We start from the raw sequence: 21,272 nt of genomic DNA, 5'->3' as shown, positions 1-21,272 counted from the left end.
CAATTCCCACAAGCAGCCAATCAGTTACTGAGTCAGTGATTGTCTCTCTGACACTCTGCTGCTTTCTCTGGGGCTGGGCAGGGAGCGGCGGGATGATGGGCGACAATTCCACCGCTGGATCAGTTACCCCTCTGCAGCCGTTCAATGTTGCTGACGTTATTGTCATCGTGGCTTATTTTGCCTTGAACGTGGCTGTGGGGATATGGGTAAGAGGGTTTTTGTTTAATTAATTTTCCTGTTATGTACTTAAATCTTTGCAATTTCTGTCTTCTCTCTCAGGACAGGTTTCTCAGGTGCCATCTGAAAGGATCGGGAACCTTGTTTTTGAAATCCTCATTAGTTAATTGCTTTATTTTGCTATTGCACCTTAGCAACGTGCCTTTCTGGACTTGAGCCTGTGAGGTGCTGTGGACACTTAGGTTCCACTCACTCCATCCCAAAGGTTCCCAAAGTGCTTTGCAAACTAAGGCCCTGATCCTGTAATTGGGTCTACCTGCCTGGCTTGGATTGCAAGATAAGGGTCTACACTCCTGATCCTGCAACTTAGTAGTCCTCAAACAATGAAAAAGGGCTCCTTATGTGAGTAGGGGCTGCCGGATTGGGCCCCAGACCACTCCGGTGGATCGCAGAGAGGGGCAGCTTGATTATCAGAGGGGCTGAGCACCTTCAGCTCCAAATGACTTTCAGGGGTGGCTGAGCACCTTGATAATCAGCCTGCTCCTACTTATCCTGCAGCACAACAGGGTGGAGAGAGGAAATTTTGGCCCAGGGAAAGCTACTCTTACTAAAAATGTCTTGGTTTCTCCAATCTTCTCTGAGAGACCCCAGCAAACTGCAGAAAGCTCAGTTTATCTGCATAGAAAGGGCTGAGTCAGTCCAACTAGAATTTGAATCTTGCAGCTTTCAGAACATGTGAAAAAGAAGCTTTATTTCTAATTGCGCTCATTGAGAAATGCTGTCTGAAAGATGTTCACTGGACTTGTGTGTTTAAAGTGAAGCATGTGTTTAAGTGTTTTGCAGGACTGGGGCCAGAGTACTCAGCGCCTTGCATGGCTGAGTCTTAAGAAGGCCAGGACACATGGCAGGTGTGGCCAGAGGGAGTCTGTCCAATAGATCCTACTTTAACAGACACAGATGCATTTGCAAATGTTTTTACCGCCCCTACATAATCCTTAACGGGAAATAATTGTTTCTATTTTTATGATGCTAACTGTTCAGCGAGACACGAGGTGAGGCCAAGTTAGAGCAGAACAGTGTCTCCTGTATGGGAACAAATTGAACAGCCTGTTCTACCTGTCTGGGGTCTGATATGTTTGTTAGTCAATCCACACACACACACACACGCCCTCAGTAGGAGGATCTATGGCTCCTGAAAGCACACCCCTCTCCCACTTGAGCTAAAGGAGAAGCTCTGTTAGTTGCCACACACACACACACACGCCCTCAGTAGGAGGATCTATGGCTCCTGAAAGCACACCCCTCTCCCACTTGAGCTAAAGGAGAAGCTCTGTTAGTTGTGGTAGTATTAGGGGCCTGCTCTAACATCCGTTTCAGTCCATAGGAGGACTCCTGTTGACTTTCCGGGGTGTTGAATCAAACCTCTGCCCAGGCAAGGTTCTCAGCCTCTGTTGGCCTCCAGCCGTTGGATGTGAGCAGGGCTGAGTACATCCATGGTAGGATGGTGGTACATCCAGGCCAAGTCTTTCTGCTCAGCACTGAGGCTGAATATGACAGTCCTCTATGATTCCATGGCCACTCTTGCCTGATTGGCTCTATCCTGCTCAAGGAGCTGCCACAGCTGTCATATAATCATATGGCCTAGTAGCTCGTGCACTCGACTTGGACTCAGGAGACCTGGGTTCCAGAGCTTGCTCTAGCGTTTTTCCTCAGTTTTCCCATCTGTAAAATAGGGATAATGCTGCTGCCCTTGTGTGTAAAGCTCTTTGCAATGTACTTATCAATAGCTCTAGATAAGAGCTAGGTGGTGGTGTTATAATCATCCCTCCGTCACATGGCTCTTGCTAGCCATCCAAAGGCTCCTGCCCCTTGGTTGCTCTCCAGGATGGGTTTACGAGAGCAGGGCTGCTTTCTTTCCATGCTGATCTCCTTTTCTTCTCAGTCCTCATGCAGGGTGAATAGAAACACGCTCAGTGGCTACTTCCTTGCTGGCAGGAGCATGGCGTGGTGGCCTGTAAGTAGATGCCATCTCTCTCTCTCTCTCTCTCTCTCTCTCCCCCTTGCTCTAGCTTCTCTTCTGTCCCTTTATGCAGGACAGTTCCCAGCAGTCGGGTCTCACTCTTGGAGGTCTGTTGCAGAGCCATTGCCCCTATGAAAAGGAGGGAAGCGGGGTCTCTGGAGCAGTGGTGGCCCATGCTGTATCAACCCACCAACACCTCCAGTGCCCAGGGAGATGGAGCTAATATCATCACTCTTCATATGTCAGGGAGTTGCAATCTTCTGCTGGGTGTAGCGGCCTCAGTACCTGGCTTGCCACATGGGGTATCTCTTGTAATACACTCAGTTCAAACACCTTGCGATGAATCACCAGGCATCTCAGATCATGCCCCATGATGCATAACACAGGAACACACTGGATTCCCACCCAGGAGGCAGCCAGCATCAGCCCGCCCCTGCCTGACTTGGAGCTACGTCTCATTTCTCCAGTGGTGGGGTCCCTCTTTGCTGCTGCCCCTCTGAAGATCTGTGATCTGTTGGGTCCTGCCAACCAGGACTCAGACCCCAGATCAATGGGATCTATGCTTAACCTACCACTGCTCGGATGGCTTGGGGGGATCCAAGCCCCATGGTCTCCTATGAGATTTCCCCATAGCCCAGTCTAAGCTTGGGTAGGGCCATTTGGAGCAGCAGGATCTGAATTCTGTCCCTGCTATTTCCAAGCAGCCGTGCCTGGTTATGACAGCAGTGTGGTGACTCCCGCAAAGTCATAGGTGGCCCCAGATTTGTTACAACCAATATATTCATTCCGCAGTTCGTTCTTGTCTAGAAGTGCAGGTTAGCTGATCCCCTTCCCCGTTCCCCTTCCTTACGGCTCAGGTCTGGGCAGCATTGCCCAGTAATGGCATTTCTGCACTGTGGCAAATACAACGACATGTGATTCTCTGACAAGTGTTTGCATGAGGAAAAGAAAGCCCTGGGCTCCCAAATGCCTCCCAACAACAAGAAATTTGGTTAGCAGCCTTGTGAGTGAGCACATCCCAGGGCGCCTCTTCTAGCCCATGGGCCCTTTAAAACTGGAAGCTGTAATTGCACATCCCAGGCCTGCTGACTACAGGAAATCATACAAGTTTTCCTGGCTCTTAGGCAGAGGAGCAGATGCTCCTAGGAGCTGTCTGGGCTCTGAGGAAGGGAAGATCTGGACACAAGGGCTAGATGAGACCCTGAGGGGCAATGAGATTGCTTGAGTGGCTGTGTGTTGTTTTGGATCCTTGCTTCTAAGGCAATAGAGCAAAGCCCTGAGCAAAGGAGCTGGAATGGTGCCCTTGTTTGGAGCACGGCTTTGTCTTCTTTAGCTGGTGGATCAGCCCCTCCAGCTTACGTGGAGACGCCTCGTGGCCAAGCTGGCTCCTTGCAGTCTGCTGGGCGCTGCAGCCTGCTCTTTGCCATCCAGGTGAACCCCGTTTGAAACCTGTTCAGCTAACACGGGTTCCTTTGGCAGCATAGATGGAGCCACTCTGTTCTGCTTCAAAAAGCAGGTACTTGCTGTTGCCTGATTTTTAGGGGATTCATATTCTTGTTTATGTAATATGGGTTACAGGCTCACCTATTGATCTGATCAGAAGATAATAAGGTTCTTGTCCCAGAATCATGGATGTATGACTCAGCTGAGAACCAAATTCAGCCTTGCAGATTTTTCTGGAGATAAATGGAATAATAATCAAATGGAAAAGTAATCAATCAGAATGACAAAGGAAATAATATTGTCCTAGAGATACATGTGGTATTATACACCATAAAACTTCCTAGATTAACACTCACCCTTCCTTGGTAACCTGGTGGTAAGAGACGAAGGATCAGCCTCGCCTTTGGCATGCCAAGAGAGTCTGATGGTCCAAGTTCCTCAATTCTTGATTGGGAGGTGCAGAACTAAGGAGAAGCTAGAGAGCTGAAAGACTATAGAAGCTAAAACTAATCAACTAATTAACATGATGGTTTGCTTGTGTTATTGAGCCTGACCACTATGTGCCCACCTTCCGTGTCCAAACTTAATCTCCTCACCCACAAAATATCGGGGTATGCTTACACTCTAGGCTGGCATGTTCATACCTATTAATGACCATTAGCTCATCCTCACATCTCTCATTTCTGACCTAACCGGTTATTTCCACGTTCTTTGTGGTGTACTTGCTGAGCTTAAAGAGGCCATAACTTAGGTAGCCATCTATCTATGCCAAAAGTCTAACTTGCTTTAACTCATCCTCACTTTCCTAGGCTAAAGGCCGCGAACACATGTATGCTAACTTGCTTTAGCTCAACATACAGGATGTGGCCTGTAGGGTCCTTGCGGTATGGCCAAAAATGCTGTAGCCCAAATCCATAAATCTATTAAAACAAACAATCAAGCCCATAAGGGAAGATATATAAGCAAGCAAGCAGGCTAGCCCTATGGGATACGTAGCAAAGATGTTGTTGCCTAGCTAAGCTGTGCCTGCTCATGGCGCCTCCTCGCTTTTGGCCTGCAGATTGGAGCCTCCCTCTTTGCCAGCAGTGAAGGATCAGGGCTCTTTATTGGACTGGCTGGGACTGGAGCTGCTGGGGGAATTGCAGTTGCTGGCTTTGAATGGAATGTGAGTCACTTTGCCTTATTAAGCTAATCAGTCACTGGAGTCAGCAGGGACAGACAAAGCCTTACCCAGCTAATGGGGCATGGACATAACCCCATTAGGGCTGACGGGGAAATATGTGTAAGCCATGCTAAGCTCTCTGTATCCCGTTATAGGCGGGGCCACATATAGATGTTCAGGAGCCTGCAGATGTACTTGGTGCTTTAGTTCATCCCCTAGGAGCTCATGCTTCCAGATTCAGAGATCCCAAGTCCAACCCCTGCAGATGTCCCGACCGCGGCTGTTATGGCAAATTGATAGACCAGAAACAGGCTCCCTGGTTTTCCAAGCATTTCTCCAGAAGGGGGTTGGGCTCTGCATTAACGTAAGGCGTTAAAATGAAATCTCTGGTCATCTGGGGAGTCGGCAATGCCAGGTGCTAAGTGCTGAGATGGGGAGTGTCCATAGGGGAGTTCTGTATCCCACCCTCAGACACACCCATGCTCCACAGAGCCCATGGAGATCAGAGTGTGCATCTCAGGGCAGGGCTGGGCCCAGCTTGGGCCTCCTGCATGGGACCCAGTGACATTGCTAATATTAAGCTGGAGGCCCTGCTGCGGACAGAACAGTGATTTATCAGACTGTGCTGTGCCCCTGCTTCTCCGTAGGCTACCTATGTCCTGCTGGCGTTGGCCTGGGTGTTTGTACCGGTCTACATCTCCTCGGGGGTAAGTACCGTCGGAGTCTACCAGACACAGCCGGACAGCCCCACTTCCATAGCCATTACCAGATACTGTCACTGACTGGCTGCGACTCAGGGCAGGATCTGCGGAAACCCTAACCCTGGGTGAACTCTGCTGTCTTTGCCCAACCCTGTGTGAAATAGACCCCACCAGCCTGCAGGATGGGGTCCATGACACACACCTGGGCGGTTCTGATTCCACCCAGCAGAGAGCAGTGGGGTATGTGCGTGCGCACATGTGGCATGGTTCCTTGGTTGCAAACGCTGATTCCTCACTGAGGTGGCGTTATTAGCCATGCTCCTATTTCTGATTATAATGATACTAACAATGACTCTGTAGTGGTGCCTGCAGTGAAATCAGGCCTCCCACTTGTAAGCCGAGCTCAGTTCCTAGACTCATTGGTTCATTTCAGGATCTTACAGGCTGAGGGGCTTTTATAGCTTTGGCAAGGGGTATAAGACCCTAGACAGACTGGCTTTGTGTAGGGCCCTACGAGAAGCCAGAGGGCTTGGTCCTAGCTATCTCCCTCCCTGCCTGGCACCAAGCCCCACTCCTAGCCCCATCACCTGCCTGCTGGTGTCCTTTGGAGTACAGCGTGTGCCTGCATGCTGGGTGGCATGTGTCCTTTGTGGAGGTGAAAGCTATGTTTGCCTGAGGCTGCGAGGCTCCCCACAAAGCCCCCTTCCCCGTCCCGCTCTGGGTTAAGAGGGAGTGCAGCCATTCCTGGGCTCCGTTCGGCAAGGGGAGGTGTCACTCGGTCCCTCAGGCACAGAGCTCCCATTAGCCATGCTGGTGTTTCCTCATTCTGACTTGGGCTGCAGCTGGCTTTGGCAGGGGGCTGCCATGCCATGCAGTGACCCTGGGTCATACCTCATCTCTACCTCTCAGATTGTCACCATGCCGGAGTATCTCCAGAGACGGTTTGGAGGGGAGAGAATCCGGATGTACCTCTCAGTCCTGTCACTCCTGCTCTCCATCTTCACCAAAATATCGGTGAGTAGCCAGGACTCTGTATTGCACTGAAGGCTCTGAAACACTGGGTGTCCTAGAAGGCATCTGTCTGGCGCTCTCTGTCCACTGAACACCTGGGCAAAAGCCATGCAAACAGTCAAACCTGTCCAGGAGGGGTTTGGCTGCTTTGATGGTGTTTAGGGATTTGATTTCCAGCCAGTAGAGAGTTAACTCTGTACTCAGGCCTCTGAGGGAGAGCAAGGCTCTGGGAGGGAGCCCAGGGGACGCTATAAAAGCAGCTGTTGGAGGTCATGGAGGACGCAGAGCTGAACACGCAGGAGTTAGAAGAGTTGGGAGCCAGTGGGGGGTTGTCTGTACACCAACGATTAGGCCAGGTCTACACTAAAAAGTTAAGTCGACCCAGCTGATGTAGACAGCGCTAGGTTGATGGAAGAATTCTTTTGTGGACTTAACTACTGCATCTCGGAGAGACACGTTAACTGCTGGGAGAGCTGCTCTCGTCACTAAGCGAGTGGCTACACTGAAGCGCTCCACTCGAGTTACTGCACTGGAGCGAGCCCAGCGGGAATGGGAGTAACCAGCCTGGCACCACGCTCCTCTGGCTACTCTGGGCGATGGGATGAGCAGAATGATTGGCTTAGCGGCTGAGGAGTTCTACCTCAAGGTGCTGTGTCCCCACCGCATCGCTAGCTCTGGAGCAGAGGTTCCCAAATGTTTCTTGTTGCGTCCTGCCTTCCAAATCCACCAGCGGCCCCGTACCCCTACCCCTCTCATCACTGACACGTTGTATGTTCTTCTTCATGCTTCCTGTCTTGAGCCATCGGTCCATATTTCACTGTTAGGTGCGTACGGATATAGTGACAGTGTGCTGTATATATTATCGAATCCCACCCCCTAAGTTCTGAGCTCAGATTGGACGGGTGCTGGGCCCCTGAACCCGCGCTATACGGTGATTGGATGGGAGGGCTCCATATGTCAGCGTCTGCGTGTCTCTGTGTTCTCATTGGTACATCCTGAAGTAAATTAACTACCGTATTTTATATAACCAATTCCCACAGAATTGTAAAGCATCGTCTTGAGTCGCCTATTATGAAAATACAATAAATAAAATAATAAATCCACCATTACACAATTCCTCCCGCGTACCTCCCAGAGATGTCTCACGTGCCCCCAGCGGGACACGTACCGCAGTTTGGGGACCACTAATCTTGAGTCAGATGCACTCTGAGCTTCAATCCATCTTCATGGGCCAGCTAGCTTGAGCTCAAAGCACCACTTAACACGAGCTAGAGATTTTTGTGTGTGGACAGAGTTTGGGTTGGGGCAACACTCGCGTCATACTTTGACCTAGCCCTGTAGTGATGACCAGCCCTTAGAAGACGCTAAGTGCTAATAACTAGGACACTTTGTCTTCCAAATGAGAGGCACATTTGTGATGCTGTGGAGAGACTGACGGATAGAGATCACGATGCCGAACCCACAACATGCTCAGCGCTAACTTGCCCATTCTTGGCAGCCTCAGCAAAGAGGGAAATGGGACTGGGGAACTGAATCCCCCTCTCCCTTGCCTGTCACTTCTCAAGCAGCGATGCTTCCTGCTCGTCTGGTGGAAAAATGTAGCTGTGAATGTCAAATGTAGTAGGGAAGAAACCAACAGGGCTCAGTGGGAATTAATCTAAAGACCTGTAGAGTTTAATTAAGAACAAGATCCTTGCCCTGGGGTTTTGGAATCCTCCCATAAAATTGAGTTGCAGGGAGAGGGAGCTTTATTGCATTCCACTGGAGGGTCCTAACACCTGCAGGAAGTGTCTGATTCCCACAGGGTGGGTATAGCTGAGTCCTGGCCTTATTCAGGGTTTCTAGACCCTCACAGAACTTCCTCTCTTCATCCTCCTGGGCTGCTCGATGTGTTGTGAGTTTCTTGGGTGTAAACTGACCTGTAATCCAATGACACCAGCCTGGAGCATTGCACCCAGGGGCCAGGCCTAAGGTGCAGAGTAGAGTTGCCTGTTTTGGTTGGATGTATTCCTGACATAATCTTTCATTCCTGGAGACTCTAGGTCGATCCTGGAAGGTTGGCAACCTTACTGCAGAGTGACCTGGGACTGCAGGCAGTGAGGGGTGACCCAGATCTGAGCCACCTGCCACCTGCACCCCCCCAGAGAGGAAACAAATAGCCCAGGTGCAGAATGGAGGAAGAAATGTGCTGTAGGGCAGTGGTTCCCAAACTGGGGTTCACGAAACATTACAGGGGATTCTCGGGGACGAAAGTCTCTCACGGTGGTCAGAGCTGTCCCTAGGGACCATGGGCAGCCCGGGGCGGGCAGCCCGGAGCCCCTGGACTTCCAAGCGCTAAGCAGATCAAAGCAAGCATATCTATCACACTGAGGAGATTTAAACTTGAAGACTCCTTATAAGAACTGGAAAGGGAGGTGGATATTTTTTGCTGTTTTTAAAATTAGATAGGCAGCTAGTGCTGTTTTTTAAATTATTATGAAGAACAAGTTTCAGCTTTGTTGCAACATGCGTTATTTGCCTGGACTGCTCAAGACCTGACCGCTTGTGTAGGAGGAATTCTGTGAGTTGGGTTCTTAAATCCCTTCACGCTGTTTCACAGCTGATACTCCCTGATGAAACCTAGGAGCCTGGTCTTATAACAGGCTTATTCCAAGTGATACAAGCTACAAAAGTGAGCTCTTGGAAGAGTGTTGCCTTTTTCATAATGTAATAAAAATACTGTAATGATTAATAATAATAATTAATAATAATAATAGTGTATAATAAGCATGTCATAAAAACAAATGTTATATTTCCAGGATCACTGCTTTTATAATTTATACTCTGGGAAAGGAGAAAATCCCTGGAAATATTCATTTTTAGGAGGGGGTTCACGAGACTTGACATTTTAGTGAAAGGGGTTCACAGGTTGTTAAAGTTTGGGAACCACTGCTCTAGGGGGACAATCCTGCATGGCCTGCTGGGATAGGGATTGGATGATCTAATGCCTGGATCTGACGAGGTCTTGGCATGTGCACAGGTGAAACAAGAAGCAACTCACTAGTGGTAACACAACCTTGCGGGATCCGTGAAGCACTGTACCAAGGGATGTTAATAGTGAAATGTAGCTATTGCCCCACCAGAGGGCGCTCACAACCAGTTCACGCTTGTGCCTGGTCTGTGTAGTGTTGCCAACCCTCCAGGCTTGTCCTGGAGTCTCCAGGCATTAAAGATTAATCTTTAATTAAAATGATGTCATGTGATGAAACCTCCAGGGATATGTCCACCCAAAACTGGCAACCCTAGCTCTGTGTGTTCTGCCACTCCGAGCTGGGTGGTGACTGCTGCCCCATTCTCTGCCCACGTGGCATTTCCCAACACGGCCGCGGCTTTCCTCCAAAAAGGTTCATTCCCTGGATTTGCTTCCAGGAGCCCCAGCCTCGGCCCCAGAGCCCCCCCAGCTGCGGCCCCCTTACCCTTGTCCTCCATCTCCTGGTGGGGGGCAGGGGCGAGGAGGCGCAGACAGGGGCGCAACCCTCAAAAGTCTGGGGACCGCTGCTCTAGGCAGACTGATGGCGGAGCTGGATATAGTCATGATAACAGACAGGCCTTTGGTAGGGAGTCCTGGCCTGGAGGGACGAGAGGTTCGTGTGCTTGCCTACTGCGCATCCCAGTGAGAACTGGCTCCACATGCCGAAGTTCTTGAATCGGGCAGAGGCGTGATAGCCTTGGAAGGACTCGTTTGCCGTGGGAGCCGAGCACCTTCAAGTCCTGTTGTGACCTGTCAGGCAGATCTCCAGGTGTGCTGCTTCCCTGGTTCTGGGAGCTGAACATATGTTTTCCTTGTGCCCCGGGGTGGGGGTGGGGGGCACACCATAGTTTGGGACCTGACAGTTCTGCAGAGTGGCCCACAGCTGCACGTGTATTGTGAGGGATCGCAGCCTGAGTCTGAAAACGTGTGGACTGTTTCAGAGCTGTGGTGGGGAGTGGTGTGGCAAACTCTGAGGGCCACTTGAAATACAGGAGGTACTTCAGCTTGTAAGACTGGGATATCTGAGTTAATTTGATCCTGCCTTTATCCGACACAGCCATTCAGCCTTTCCCATGGGAAACAGCTGTTTTCAGAGGTTCAGCTCCTGCCCACTAATGTCTGTCGTGGGCTGAAAATCAGCCGGCATCAGGAGTAACGTTGAAGAAATGCAAGTATGGAATCCCCATTATTTGACAGCTAGCACTGTGTGATGCCACGTCTCTCTCCAGAGTGGCAGAGTTGCCCTCTCTTCCCTGGTCCTCTTTCCCACTGGGGGCCTAGCTAGTTGCTAGGATGCTTCTTTGATTTGTCTGGCTTCCCTTGGATTTGGATCGCAAATATCTAACTGTGCAGCTTGTAATGGCTGTTGACCTACACATTCATTCCTGGATGTGAAGGTCAGAAAGGACGGTTGCGATCATCTGGTCTGACCTGCATAGCACAGGCTGGAGGATTCCAAAGAAGATGAACTTTGCACCTTCAAGTCACTCATTGTGTTCTCCCTGCCGGGCACAGATTATATCTTGAAAGCTTTGCTGTTATTCTGGTGTTTCTCTCCACGCCTGGGCTTGGTGTCTCAAGCCCTGAGAGTCGCTCCCCACCATGTGTCTCTTCTTTGCTAAAACTGTAGCTCCTCAAAGATTTATTGTCCCTGCATTCCACCACGTTGGGCATTGTGATTACTGGTGAGTCTCAGCTGGTCTCTGACTCACTCAGAATGCACTTGTAAAGGAACTCGCCTAGACCAGGAGATTACACTGGCTGCTTGTGTAACCCACCCACCTCCTGGGTGTGGTGTTCTGTCCCATCTAGTGGCACCAAGACCACTTAGAGAGAGTGAAATGAGTCTGCTCTACAGCCTTAGCTAACAGCCAGTTGGCTTTTAGCTCATGCGGTAGAGGCTCATGCACTAAGCTCCAGAGGTCCCCAGTTCAATCCTGCCCGTTACACGGGCTCCATTCCTGGTGCATTTGGATCCAATAGTTGTTGCCAGCCGTATGTTGGGATGAATGTTTGCAAGCACACAGGGACAAACTGATCCAGTGTCCTGCCTCCTATGTGGACTGCTGCGGGATGCTTTAGAGGAATGCACCCAGCTAAGCAATGCTTTAGAGGAATGCACCCAGCTAAGCAATTCTATCCCTTGGGGGAAATTTCTTCCTGCCCCAGCTGGTGCCCTGAGCATGAAGGTCAAGAGCTCTATAGTGATTTTCCTAGCTAGCACGTGCTGTTCTCGTGCATACGTCTGGAACACCCTGCACCGCAAAGCTGAGAAGCCGTGTCCCCGGCACTCCCTTTTTCCAGCAAAACAGCCCCTCGTGCTCTTGTACCTACCACATATGGGCCCACAGCTCTTATTCTGGCACAGCATCTGTGTGGGGAAGTGAGCCCTGCTGAGCGCTGCGATCAAAACCAGTGTCACGCCCACTAAGAGTGTGTCTTTGTCTCCCCCTAGTGGCTGGTCCACCGAAGACCGTGGTTTTCAACCTGGAGTCCATGGACCCTGGGGGTACGCAGACTATCTCCAAGATTTCCAAAGGGGGTTGCACCTCCATTTGAAACTTTTTAGGGGTCTACAAATGAAAAGAGGTTGAACACCCCTGACCTAAGAGATATATAAGGCTGCTGCTACTTCACCATCCAAGGGATTGTCTTTTAGCTCAAGCGGTAGAAGCTGATGCTCTTTGTGCTGCAGTGTGGCAGGTTCAAATCCTACTGCCAACTCAAGTGGGGTGTTAGACTTCAGGCACTCAGGATGGGCTTCCCAGGGGTCTTTGTCCCCAGCTAGAAGATGGCATCCTATAAGAATATACTGGAGCACCCTATCTGGGCTGGGCAGCACACTGTGGGTATCGGCCTGCTTTAAAGATCATGTATGGTCCCTAGCTGCTGCATTCCAGTGACGTCCTGGCTTCACCAGGGTCACAGGGTTCACCCCATTAAATCAAAACCCTGCCTTGCGCCTGTTTTCTCTCTTGTGCAGTGCTGACAGCATTGGGTAAGAGCCAGCTTCCAAGTGAGGTCACTCATGGGTGCAGGGAATGGCAAGCCTCCTGCCAAGGCCGTAGGGCCTGACTTCAAAGGCTTTGCCCTGCTTTTACAATGGAATTGACTTGTCTCGTGGATGGTTCAGGCCTGCTTTTAATGAGCTTGTTTTTGTCTTTGGGACGTCTTATTAACAAGTCACATGTTCTCTCATTGTTTGCCACCCTAGCAAAATTACAAAGCAGGCGGAGATGCCATGGCCTCTTCAGAGCCAGGAATTAAAGGCATTTGCACCAAGTGTAGCTGGCAGCAAACATTGTGAGACCTTAAGGAACCCAGGAGGAACAGTTATGAAATCTGCTCTCCAAGGCTGGGTCCTACCAGCCGGGCGAGGGGGGAAAAGTGGAGGCTTGCTGGGGTGGGATCGTTCCCAGGAATGGCAGCTTAGAAGCTGGCAAGTGCTGACATGAAAGACAGTAAATCATTCTGGAGAAGAACATTGGGAGCTCCAGGGAACGTGACGGACAATGGCCCCTTTTAATCCCAGCTCTATACTGGGATGGAACTGTGGTTGGCGGAAGCTGATGGTTCTTCATGCTCCTACCAATGGAGAATGACCCCCTAAATTAATAATACCTTGTGCTGGGACTAGTAGCTTAGGGGAGCGTGACCGGCATCCCGAGCCTTCCCCCTTAGAGTCTCAGGGTGGAGCACAGCCCTGGGTATCATTATTATTGTTATTGATGAGTTTCTGCTGGTCTCTGACCATTGCAGTGGAATTGCCTAGTCCAGGAGATGATGCTGGCATCTGGTGCCATTCCTGGGGGGCTGGTTAAGATAGCTGACCCAAAGTCCTATTAGGGCTTAGTTGCGGCTTCAGTCATGTGTTCTCTGTAGAAAGGTGCCCACATCAAGCGCAGCCAGTATTCAGTGCCACCCCCCTTGCCAGCCGCAGCAGAGAATCCAAGATCTTAATGGACCCTAGGTACTAACCTGGCCTCTCCTTTAGAGATGGCCTGGCCAAAATAGAGTTGAGGCAAATTCATAACCTAGCTAGAACATTAACTAAAACACTGACCATGAATGGGCCACAGCCTCATCTGGTGTAAATCAGCAGAGCGTGATTGACTCCAACACAGCTCGGTGGACGTCAGCTGAAGTTCTGGCCCCAGCCTGGGTGTTACATCATACAGTCATTAATTACGAACTGCACAGCTCTTCGTTAAAAAGAGTCAGATGTTTTGTTCAGTTAGGGGACAATCATGGTTCCCTTCCCTGAGGCTCTTGGCTGCTGTAGAAGGCTGCAGTAATGGCCATGGTGGGACTCCTTGGCAGACTGATGGGAGGATTCCTTCTTGCTTACCCCCAGCCCTTGGGATGCTGCAGAGAGAGATCCGCAATGCAAAGCCCAATTGCTTGAGCTGGGCACCGGTGCGGGGTCTGTGTCTTAGGCACCGAGAGCAGCAACAGCTCACATATCTCCAGCAGGGATGGAGCCTGGCAGGTCCAGCCAGGGGGCTGATTCCATGCAGCTCGGCAGAACGTGCTGTGGACACTCTTTGGAAGATTAGAGAACAGCGCGGGTCCCTCCCGTGTCCTGGCTGGCTGGCTCCTGGGAATGTTAGACAGGGCTGGTTCATTCTCGTCACCCAGTGTGAGGCTGGGCCCACGTGGCTGCGGTTTGCACCTCGCCCTCAGAGAAGCCTTGGCCTTGAGCTTGATGAGCTAGATCTTGCCCTCGATTCCACCCGCACAGCCCAGCCGCTAATCCCATGGAGAACGTGGCTGCCCCGCTTTGCTGAGCTGAGCATGACGCAGCTCTGCTGCGTGCATTGGACTGCAGCCCAGCACCATTTGTAGCCGGGACCCTCCTGATTAAATTGGCAGGCATCCCACCAGCTCGCAGAATATCCACAGGCTGCATTCGTGAAGCTCCCATGGGGCTGAGTCTTACCAAGTCCTCCTCTTCTTCTGAACTTGTCAAGTTAAAGGCCTGGGACTCTTCCAGTAACGTCTGTTGGGCCAGTCCAGCTCCCACTGAAATACTGCAGGCATGTTGGAGATCCTGCTGGCGAAGGAATGACTCCTGCACCCGGGTTCTGTATTGCAGAGGAAGGTGCTACAATCCCCCGTGACCTGCGGAGCTTGGGGCTCTTCCTGCTCCTTCCACCATCCTGTCTGCACTTCTGGGACTTCTCCTTCCTCCTTCCCTTGCTCCAAACAGAAGGCACTGCCCCTCTCAGGCCAGAAGCTGAGATCCTGGCGTGGAAGGTGCTATAGAAAGTGTGCGAGGGGTTAGGGTATGAATTATTATATTTAGCCCTTTCCTCTGTCGATCTCGGTGCTTTCTCAGGCTGTGAGCGAGTGTGGTTATCCATGTTGTACTCACAGGGAAACTCACTTGCCCAAGGTCATCCAGCAGGGACTGGAATAAAGGCCAGTTCTCTTGGCCCCTTGTTTGCTGCCTCCCAGGGCCAGTCTGGTCTGGGACCAAGTTTCATCCTGGAAAGGGTCTTTTACTAATAACCACCTCTCGCCCTTTGTCAGCAGGTCTTCCTGTGACCTCTCTGAAAGGCTCTGCTTTGGAAGCCTGACTAACTGGGGGCTGGCACAAGGAGATATAAACTACACATCCTGCACCAGCCTGGCAGCCCTAAGAACTCAGGCTGACTTTCACCCGAAAAGGGCTGAGATCCTTAGCTGGGGTAAATGAGTGTCCGTGGAGTTGGGCTGATTTGCACCAGCTGAGGATCTGGCCCTACATTTTTAACTAACCTCCCACTTATCTTTCCATGCATGCTCTCCGCTGGGCAATGGAAAGTCTCCCATGGGTGGCCATTTGTTTGGGTCCTTCCGTCCAAGTCCCATGGAGCCGCGTGATTCGAATAGAGTGTGACGCCAGGAATGAGCTGAGCCCAGCGTGGTTTGTGAGAACCCGTGTAACTCTGGGCCAGCCCCCTGTGTTCCCTTTCCCGTCGCTGCTGGGTATCTAGAGAGTTGGGCCAAGTCCCCTGTGAGTCCGGCCAAGTCCCCTGTGAGTCCAGCCAAGTGCAGGGTCTGTGATGCTGAAACCACTTGTGATGGTCCAGCCTTCTGACCAGCTGTGATGCCACAAATGAATGAGGCTCGGCTGGACGGTGCCCTGGAGAGAGCTCTCCATGTGGGTGGGCAGGCCTCTCCCAGGTGTCCTAGCAGAGCTGCAGGGCTGGGGTTCCTCAAGGCATCTTGCTGCAATCTCATAGCAACATCTCCTCCTTGTGCTCCAGAAGCTGGTCTCACAGAACCCCTGGTGTGTGTTAGAACGGCTCCTTTGGCTGATCTCAGCGTACACCCAACCTTGGCGGCTGCAAATCTGGTGTGGTGGCTAGAGCAGGGGACTGGGAGTCAGGGTTGCTGGGTTCGATCCCTCACTTTGCTACTCTTTGCTGCCCAACTGCAAGCAACGCCCATCGCCGCTGAGTGCCTCAGTTTCTCCATCTGTCAAATGGATATAATCCTTAATTAGCTTTGTGGGGGGTTGAGCTTATTTTTGGCTCTGAGATCCTTGGATAAGAGGTGCTATAGAAATACAGACCTAGTGATTCCTCTAGTGTTTGCACTCAGCCTGTTTGCTCCTCTCCTGGCGTGGATCCTATCTGTGGTATGCTTGGCAAGAGATTCCCGCCCCCTGCCCAGTGCCATCTGCCCATGTGAACACCCCAGCTCGTGGCCCAGTGCCCCGCTGGGGATGGCCCAAAGCTCAGACAGGGTCAGCGTCCCACTCCCGCTGGCGGGGAGCGGGGCTCTGGGAAACGGCTTGGCAGGCTTTTCAAAGGTGGCAGCGGCTGCCAAGGGAACAAATCCAGTCAAGCAGAGAGGGATAGACCAGCCCTCCGCCCTTGCTGCACGTGTCACGTGTGCCCGCTGGCCTGCCAAAGGTTGGCAGAGACGGCAGATGAGTTTGCTGAGTAGACAGAAAACAGGAACCGAGGGGAAGAGCTGAGCTGCGGCGCAAAGCTCCTGCTGGCTCTGGATTTGGGGGCTCCCCTCCAGCCGTCTCTAGGTTCAGGGTCTATGGGGGGTCTGGATGCTGCACAGCCCCTGCGGCACCCTGCCTCCGCGGGGGAGAACAACTCTTGTGTGTTTCCTGGGCTCCATTTCCTCCTGGGGGCCGTGCCCTCTTCCACTCTGCCTCCGGCTCTCCCCAGCCACCACGGCCTCTCTTTGGGACCGGCCCGATGGTGGATGTTGCAGAGATGAGGCAGCTTAATGGCCTTTCACGGCAGAACTGAGTGCCTGGCCTGGGGACTGGGAGCAGCCCGCCCCTCTTGTCCGCCTGGTCCATCCTCCCCTTGGTGCTGCGCCAAGTTCGCTGCCTTCCAGGCATGGGCGTGCCCCAGGTGAGAGACTCCAAGGTGTTGGGGCTCTGTGCCATTGTGCGTCCTATCAGCGGTTCAGCATAACTGGGAATTAGCATCTCTAGTTCCGAGGTAGCTGAGCTAGAGACCCCACCAGGGTCGTCTCCTCTCCCTAGAGCACCAGGGGAGAGCTCCCGCTCTGAGAGGATGACCTGTCCTTAGCCTGAAACGACAAAGATGTGAGGCAGTGGCATGGGGGACTCGGGGCTCCCGGGTTCTGCTCCTGAATCTTCTGCTGACTTGCTGCGTGACCTTGGCTGAGTCACTTGGCCGGGCCCTGCCTCAATTTCCCCACCTGGCGCTCACCTGCCTGTCAGGCTTAATGAGTGAATGTTTCTAGAGTGCTTCGAGATCCTCGGCTGAAAGTAGTGCTAGGAGGAGAGTATGCTAGTGAGGAGTTATATACCCTGGGGAGATGCTGAGTCTGGCTGGGTCCAGTTCTGCAGTGACCATCTGGCTTCTCAGCGGTAGGGTCAGCAGTGGGGCAGGGAAGAGGAGTAAATGGGTCAGTGACAGGCCTGATCCTGGCAGGTGCTGACCACCCTTAACTCTCCTTCATTCTGAAGGGACTGGGGGCATGCCAGCGCCTGGCGGGATGATAATACTCCCAAGCTTTTCTATAGCATTTGTCCTCCAGAGAACCGAAAGTGCGTCACCTAGGCGTTTGGTATCATTAGACTCGTTTTACAGCTGGGGAAACTGAGGCACGGAGCAGTCAACTGATTTGACCAAGGTGCCCCCAGCAGGCCAGCCCCAGAGCTGGGAACCGGAACCCAGGTGTCCTGAGTGCCACGCGAGGGTGCTAGCCACTAGACCACACTGCCTCCTCGTTAAGGATTAGACTCCTGCGTGAGAGCGAGAGAGGCTGGGTTGCCAGCCCTGACGACTATCCTACTCTATTTCTCTCCAAATGGGCCCACCGCGGGGAAGTGGCATTTGGAGCTTCCCTTGGCGTTGCTTGCCCAGCACGGCCCCGCAGGGCACTACTTGGGTGGGAAGGGCAGGTCACTCCCCGGGTTAATACCAGTGGTTCTGTGCTCAGCTGAAGCGGGCTGAGACCTCCAGCTCACATCATGCAGTGCCCATGTGGGGAAGCACTTACCTCCAGTTGGGTGTATGGAAGAAGGTGCTAAGCTCTGTGGTACCCAGGTTAGCTCTGGGTAGATTGTCCCCATTCCCACCTCTCCGGGTGTTGGCAGGGCATAGCCCTGGGCCTCACCCAAACGCTGTGTTCTTTATTTCACATGCAGACAGATCTGTACTCGGGGGCCCTGTTTGTACAAGTTTGCCTGGGCTGGAACCTCTACCTCTCCACCGTCCTGATGCTGGTGGTCACGGCTCTCTACACCATCGCTGGTAAGCCGCGAAGTGTTCATAGATCATAGGATCATAGAATCTCAGGGTTGGAAGGGACCTCAGGAGGTCATCTAGTCCAACCCCCTGCTCAAAGCAGGACCAATCCCCAACTAAATCATCCCAGCCAGGGCTTGGTCAAGCCTGACCTTAAAAATATCTAAGGAAGGAGATTCCACCACCTCCCTAGGCAACACATTCCAGTGCTTCACCACCCTCCTAGTGAAAAAGTTTTTCCTAATATCCAGCCTAAACCTCCCCCACTTTGGAGCAGGAAGGACTCCGAGGCCGGCACTCTGCTGGGCACACAGCACTTACATTCCGCCCCTAGCTCCCGAAATACCTCTGGGCTCATTGGCTCGGGATTCCCTGCCCTCTGCGGCTGCACTCCTGATCGCGCAGCCTTTGTGTAGGTCCAGGGAAGTCAGCAGGACGACCGGGGTGAGGGCTGCATGAGTGAGGTTCTAATGTGCAGTAACTTCCGCCCTCTCCAACATGTGCCTTGAATTCTCTCTTGTGTATACGAACGGGTGCAAACGTCCGCACACGGGGGTGGGGGGGGGAGCTATTATTAATGGCCACCATTGTGACATCCCTACACTGTGACCATCCTAAGAGGGTCCAACCCCTTATCTGAAGGGCCTTAGCGAACGCACTTCACCACCGACCTCTCCGCGTGTCGTAATCTGTCATGCTCTTCGGCTGCAAAGAACACCAATCTCAGCTCATTCATGCCCGGAGGGGAGGTAGTAACAAGTGTTCTCCCTGTTTTACTGGTGGGCTGACCAATGGGATTTCCCCACTCATTCATGGATAGTGAGGCTCAGGGCTGGGAGTAGAATTCATGAGTTCCTGGTTCCCACCCTGCACAGACCACCGGGTCCGATATCCTTGGCAGGCCCCTGAATTATTATCATAGAATACCAGGGTTGGAAGGGACCTCAGGAGGTCATCTAGTCCAACCCCCTGCTCAAAGCAGGACCAATCCCCAATTTTTGCCCCAGATCCCTAAATGGCCCCCTCAAGGATTGAACTCAGAACCCTGGGTTTAGCAGGCCAATGCTCAAACCACTGAGCTAACCCTCCCCAAAGAAAGAGTATCCTGAATTCTGGCGGCTGCTGTATCTCACACTGGCTGCCCACAGCCCATCTCTGGAGGTGGTTAGGACACCCAATCCTGCAATCTGGGTTTAGCAGGCCAATGCTCAAACCACTGAGCTATCAGAGGAGGTTCCCTTTGTTGTCCATGTCAGGGGAGTCACGCCAGCCCAGAAAGTTTGGCTCAATCTCTTCTCTTCTGTCAGTCAAAGCAATACTCCTCCCCAGTACCTCTAAACCAGGGGTGGGCAAACTATGGCCTGTGGGCCACATCTGGCCTGTCAGACCATTTAATCCGGCCCTCAGCTCCTGCCGGGCAGCAGGGTCGGGGGTTTGCCCCACTTCGTGCGACTCCCAGGAAGCAGCCGGCATGACCCTCCTCAGGCTCCTACGTAGTACACATCCGCAGGCACCGCCCCCGCAGCTCCCATTGGCCACAGTTCCTGGCCAATGGGAGCTGCGGGGGTGGCACCTATGGAAGGGGCAGCACACAGAGCTGCCTGGCTGTATCTCAGAGCTGGAGGGAGACATGCTTCTGGGAGCTGCTTGCAATAAGCACCACCCGGAGCCTGCACCCCTGAGCCCACCCTGCTCCCCAATCCCTTGCAACAGCCCTGATCCCCCTCCCGCCCTCCAAACCCCTCGATCCCAGTCCAGAACCTCCTCCTGCACCCCAAACCCCTCATCCCCAGCCCCACCCCGGAGCCTGCACCCCCTGCCAGAGCCCTCACACCCCTGCCCCAGCCCTGATCCCCCTCCTGCCCTCTGAACCCCTTGGTCCCAGGCTGGAGCCTCCTCCTGCACCCCAAACACGTCATCCCCAGCATCACCCCCAGAGCCCTCACCCCCCCGGAGCCCCCTCCTGCACCTTGAACTCATCATTTCGGGCCCCACCCCAGAGCCCGCATCCCCAGCTGGATCCCTCACCCACTCCCGCACCCCAACCCCCGATTTCATGAGCATTCATGGCCCACCATACAATTTCCATGCTCCGATGTGTCCCTCAGGTCGAAAAGTTTGCCCACCCCTGCTCTAAGCTGTATTCGGATGTCACTGTGATTCTCTGGTCCCCAACAAATTGTGTCCGCATGTTTTCTGGTCCATAGAGCATATGTTGGTGTTGGGTATTTAACTCTATGAGCTCAGAGAGTGGGTGGGGTCACTGAGCCATTGAACCAGGAGAACATCTCTTAAAATTCATGTAATCGAATCGGATGTTACGGGTTATGGGAAATCCAGAAATTTTGCCATGAGACGTGAGTCAATAGCTTCAAACCCTTTGCTACAGCTCAGCTACGTTTTAAGCCTCTTCTCTCCACTGGCCGAATTCCCGTCTCCCTAGGCGAGCAGGCTCGGATCAACCACAAGGATAAAGGGGTTGCTTGGTCAAGAGGGTGTGGAAGGGCTAAATGCACAGCGCTGGGCTAGACAATGGTTAATGGGGGACCGGCTAAGAGTGCCAGGAGCTGATGGGTGAGAACACCAGGGGAGGGTGTGGAATTGCTTGGAGAGTACGAAGCGGGAGACTTGGGGGCAAGGGGATGAAAGGAAGGAAAAGGAGGGATCCATTTCTTAGCAGGGCTCATGCGTTGGCTGGAATGGGGTCCACAGCCGAGTGCAGGAAGCCCCGTTGCTGGGTTAGTTACAAACAGGGCAAAGCGCCAAGGAATTATTTATTTGTATCCCCGTAGCACCTATGCGCCCCAGGCCTGGACGCGCGCGCACACCTAGTAATCACGGCTACTGTTCGGACAGCCCCGTTCTGTGACCTTTCTAAGAGGCTCTAATGGACTGAGACCCTATTGTGCTAGGAGCTGTACAAACCCAGAACACAAAGCTGGTCCCTGCCTGAGAGAGAGGACTGGGCTCTTGTGCTAAGGAGAGCGCCGCTGCGTGGCCGCTGCGTGGCCACAGC

At 52.6% G+C, this 21,272-nt stretch overlaps 1 protein-coding gene across 1 annotated transcript in view; it reads left to right on the top strand.

The window, feature by feature from the left end:
* Positions 1-75: 75 nt before the first annotated feature.
* The window catches only part of SLC5A10 (solute carrier family 5 member 10), an 82,538-nt gene continuing 61,341 nt past the window's right edge, over positions 76-21,272 (top strand). The window contains exons 1-5 of the mRNA XM_073361791.1: positions 76-206; positions 2,120-2,191; positions 4,701-4,805; positions 5,450-5,509; positions 6,413-6,517. Of these exons, the coding sequence (XP_073217892.1) occupies positions 93-206; positions 2,120-2,191; positions 4,701-4,805; positions 5,450-5,509; positions 6,413-6,517 (456 nt within the window). The 5' untranslated portion in view covers positions 76-92. The remainder of the gene's footprint in view (positions 207-2,119; positions 2,192-4,700; positions 4,806-5,449; positions 5,510-6,412; positions 6,518-21,272) is intronic.

This window comes from Lepidochelys kempii, chromosome 10 (assembly GCF_965140265.1).
Source record: "Lepidochelys kempii isolate rLepKem1 chromosome 10, rLepKem1.hap2, whole genome shotgun sequence".
In the NCBI taxonomy this organism is placed as follows: Eukaryota; Metazoa; Chordata; order Testudines; family Cheloniidae; genus Lepidochelys; species Lepidochelys kempii.
The sequence above is the reverse complement of the archived record's forward strand: the minus strand, read 5'-3'. Positions and strand labels throughout refer to the sequence as shown.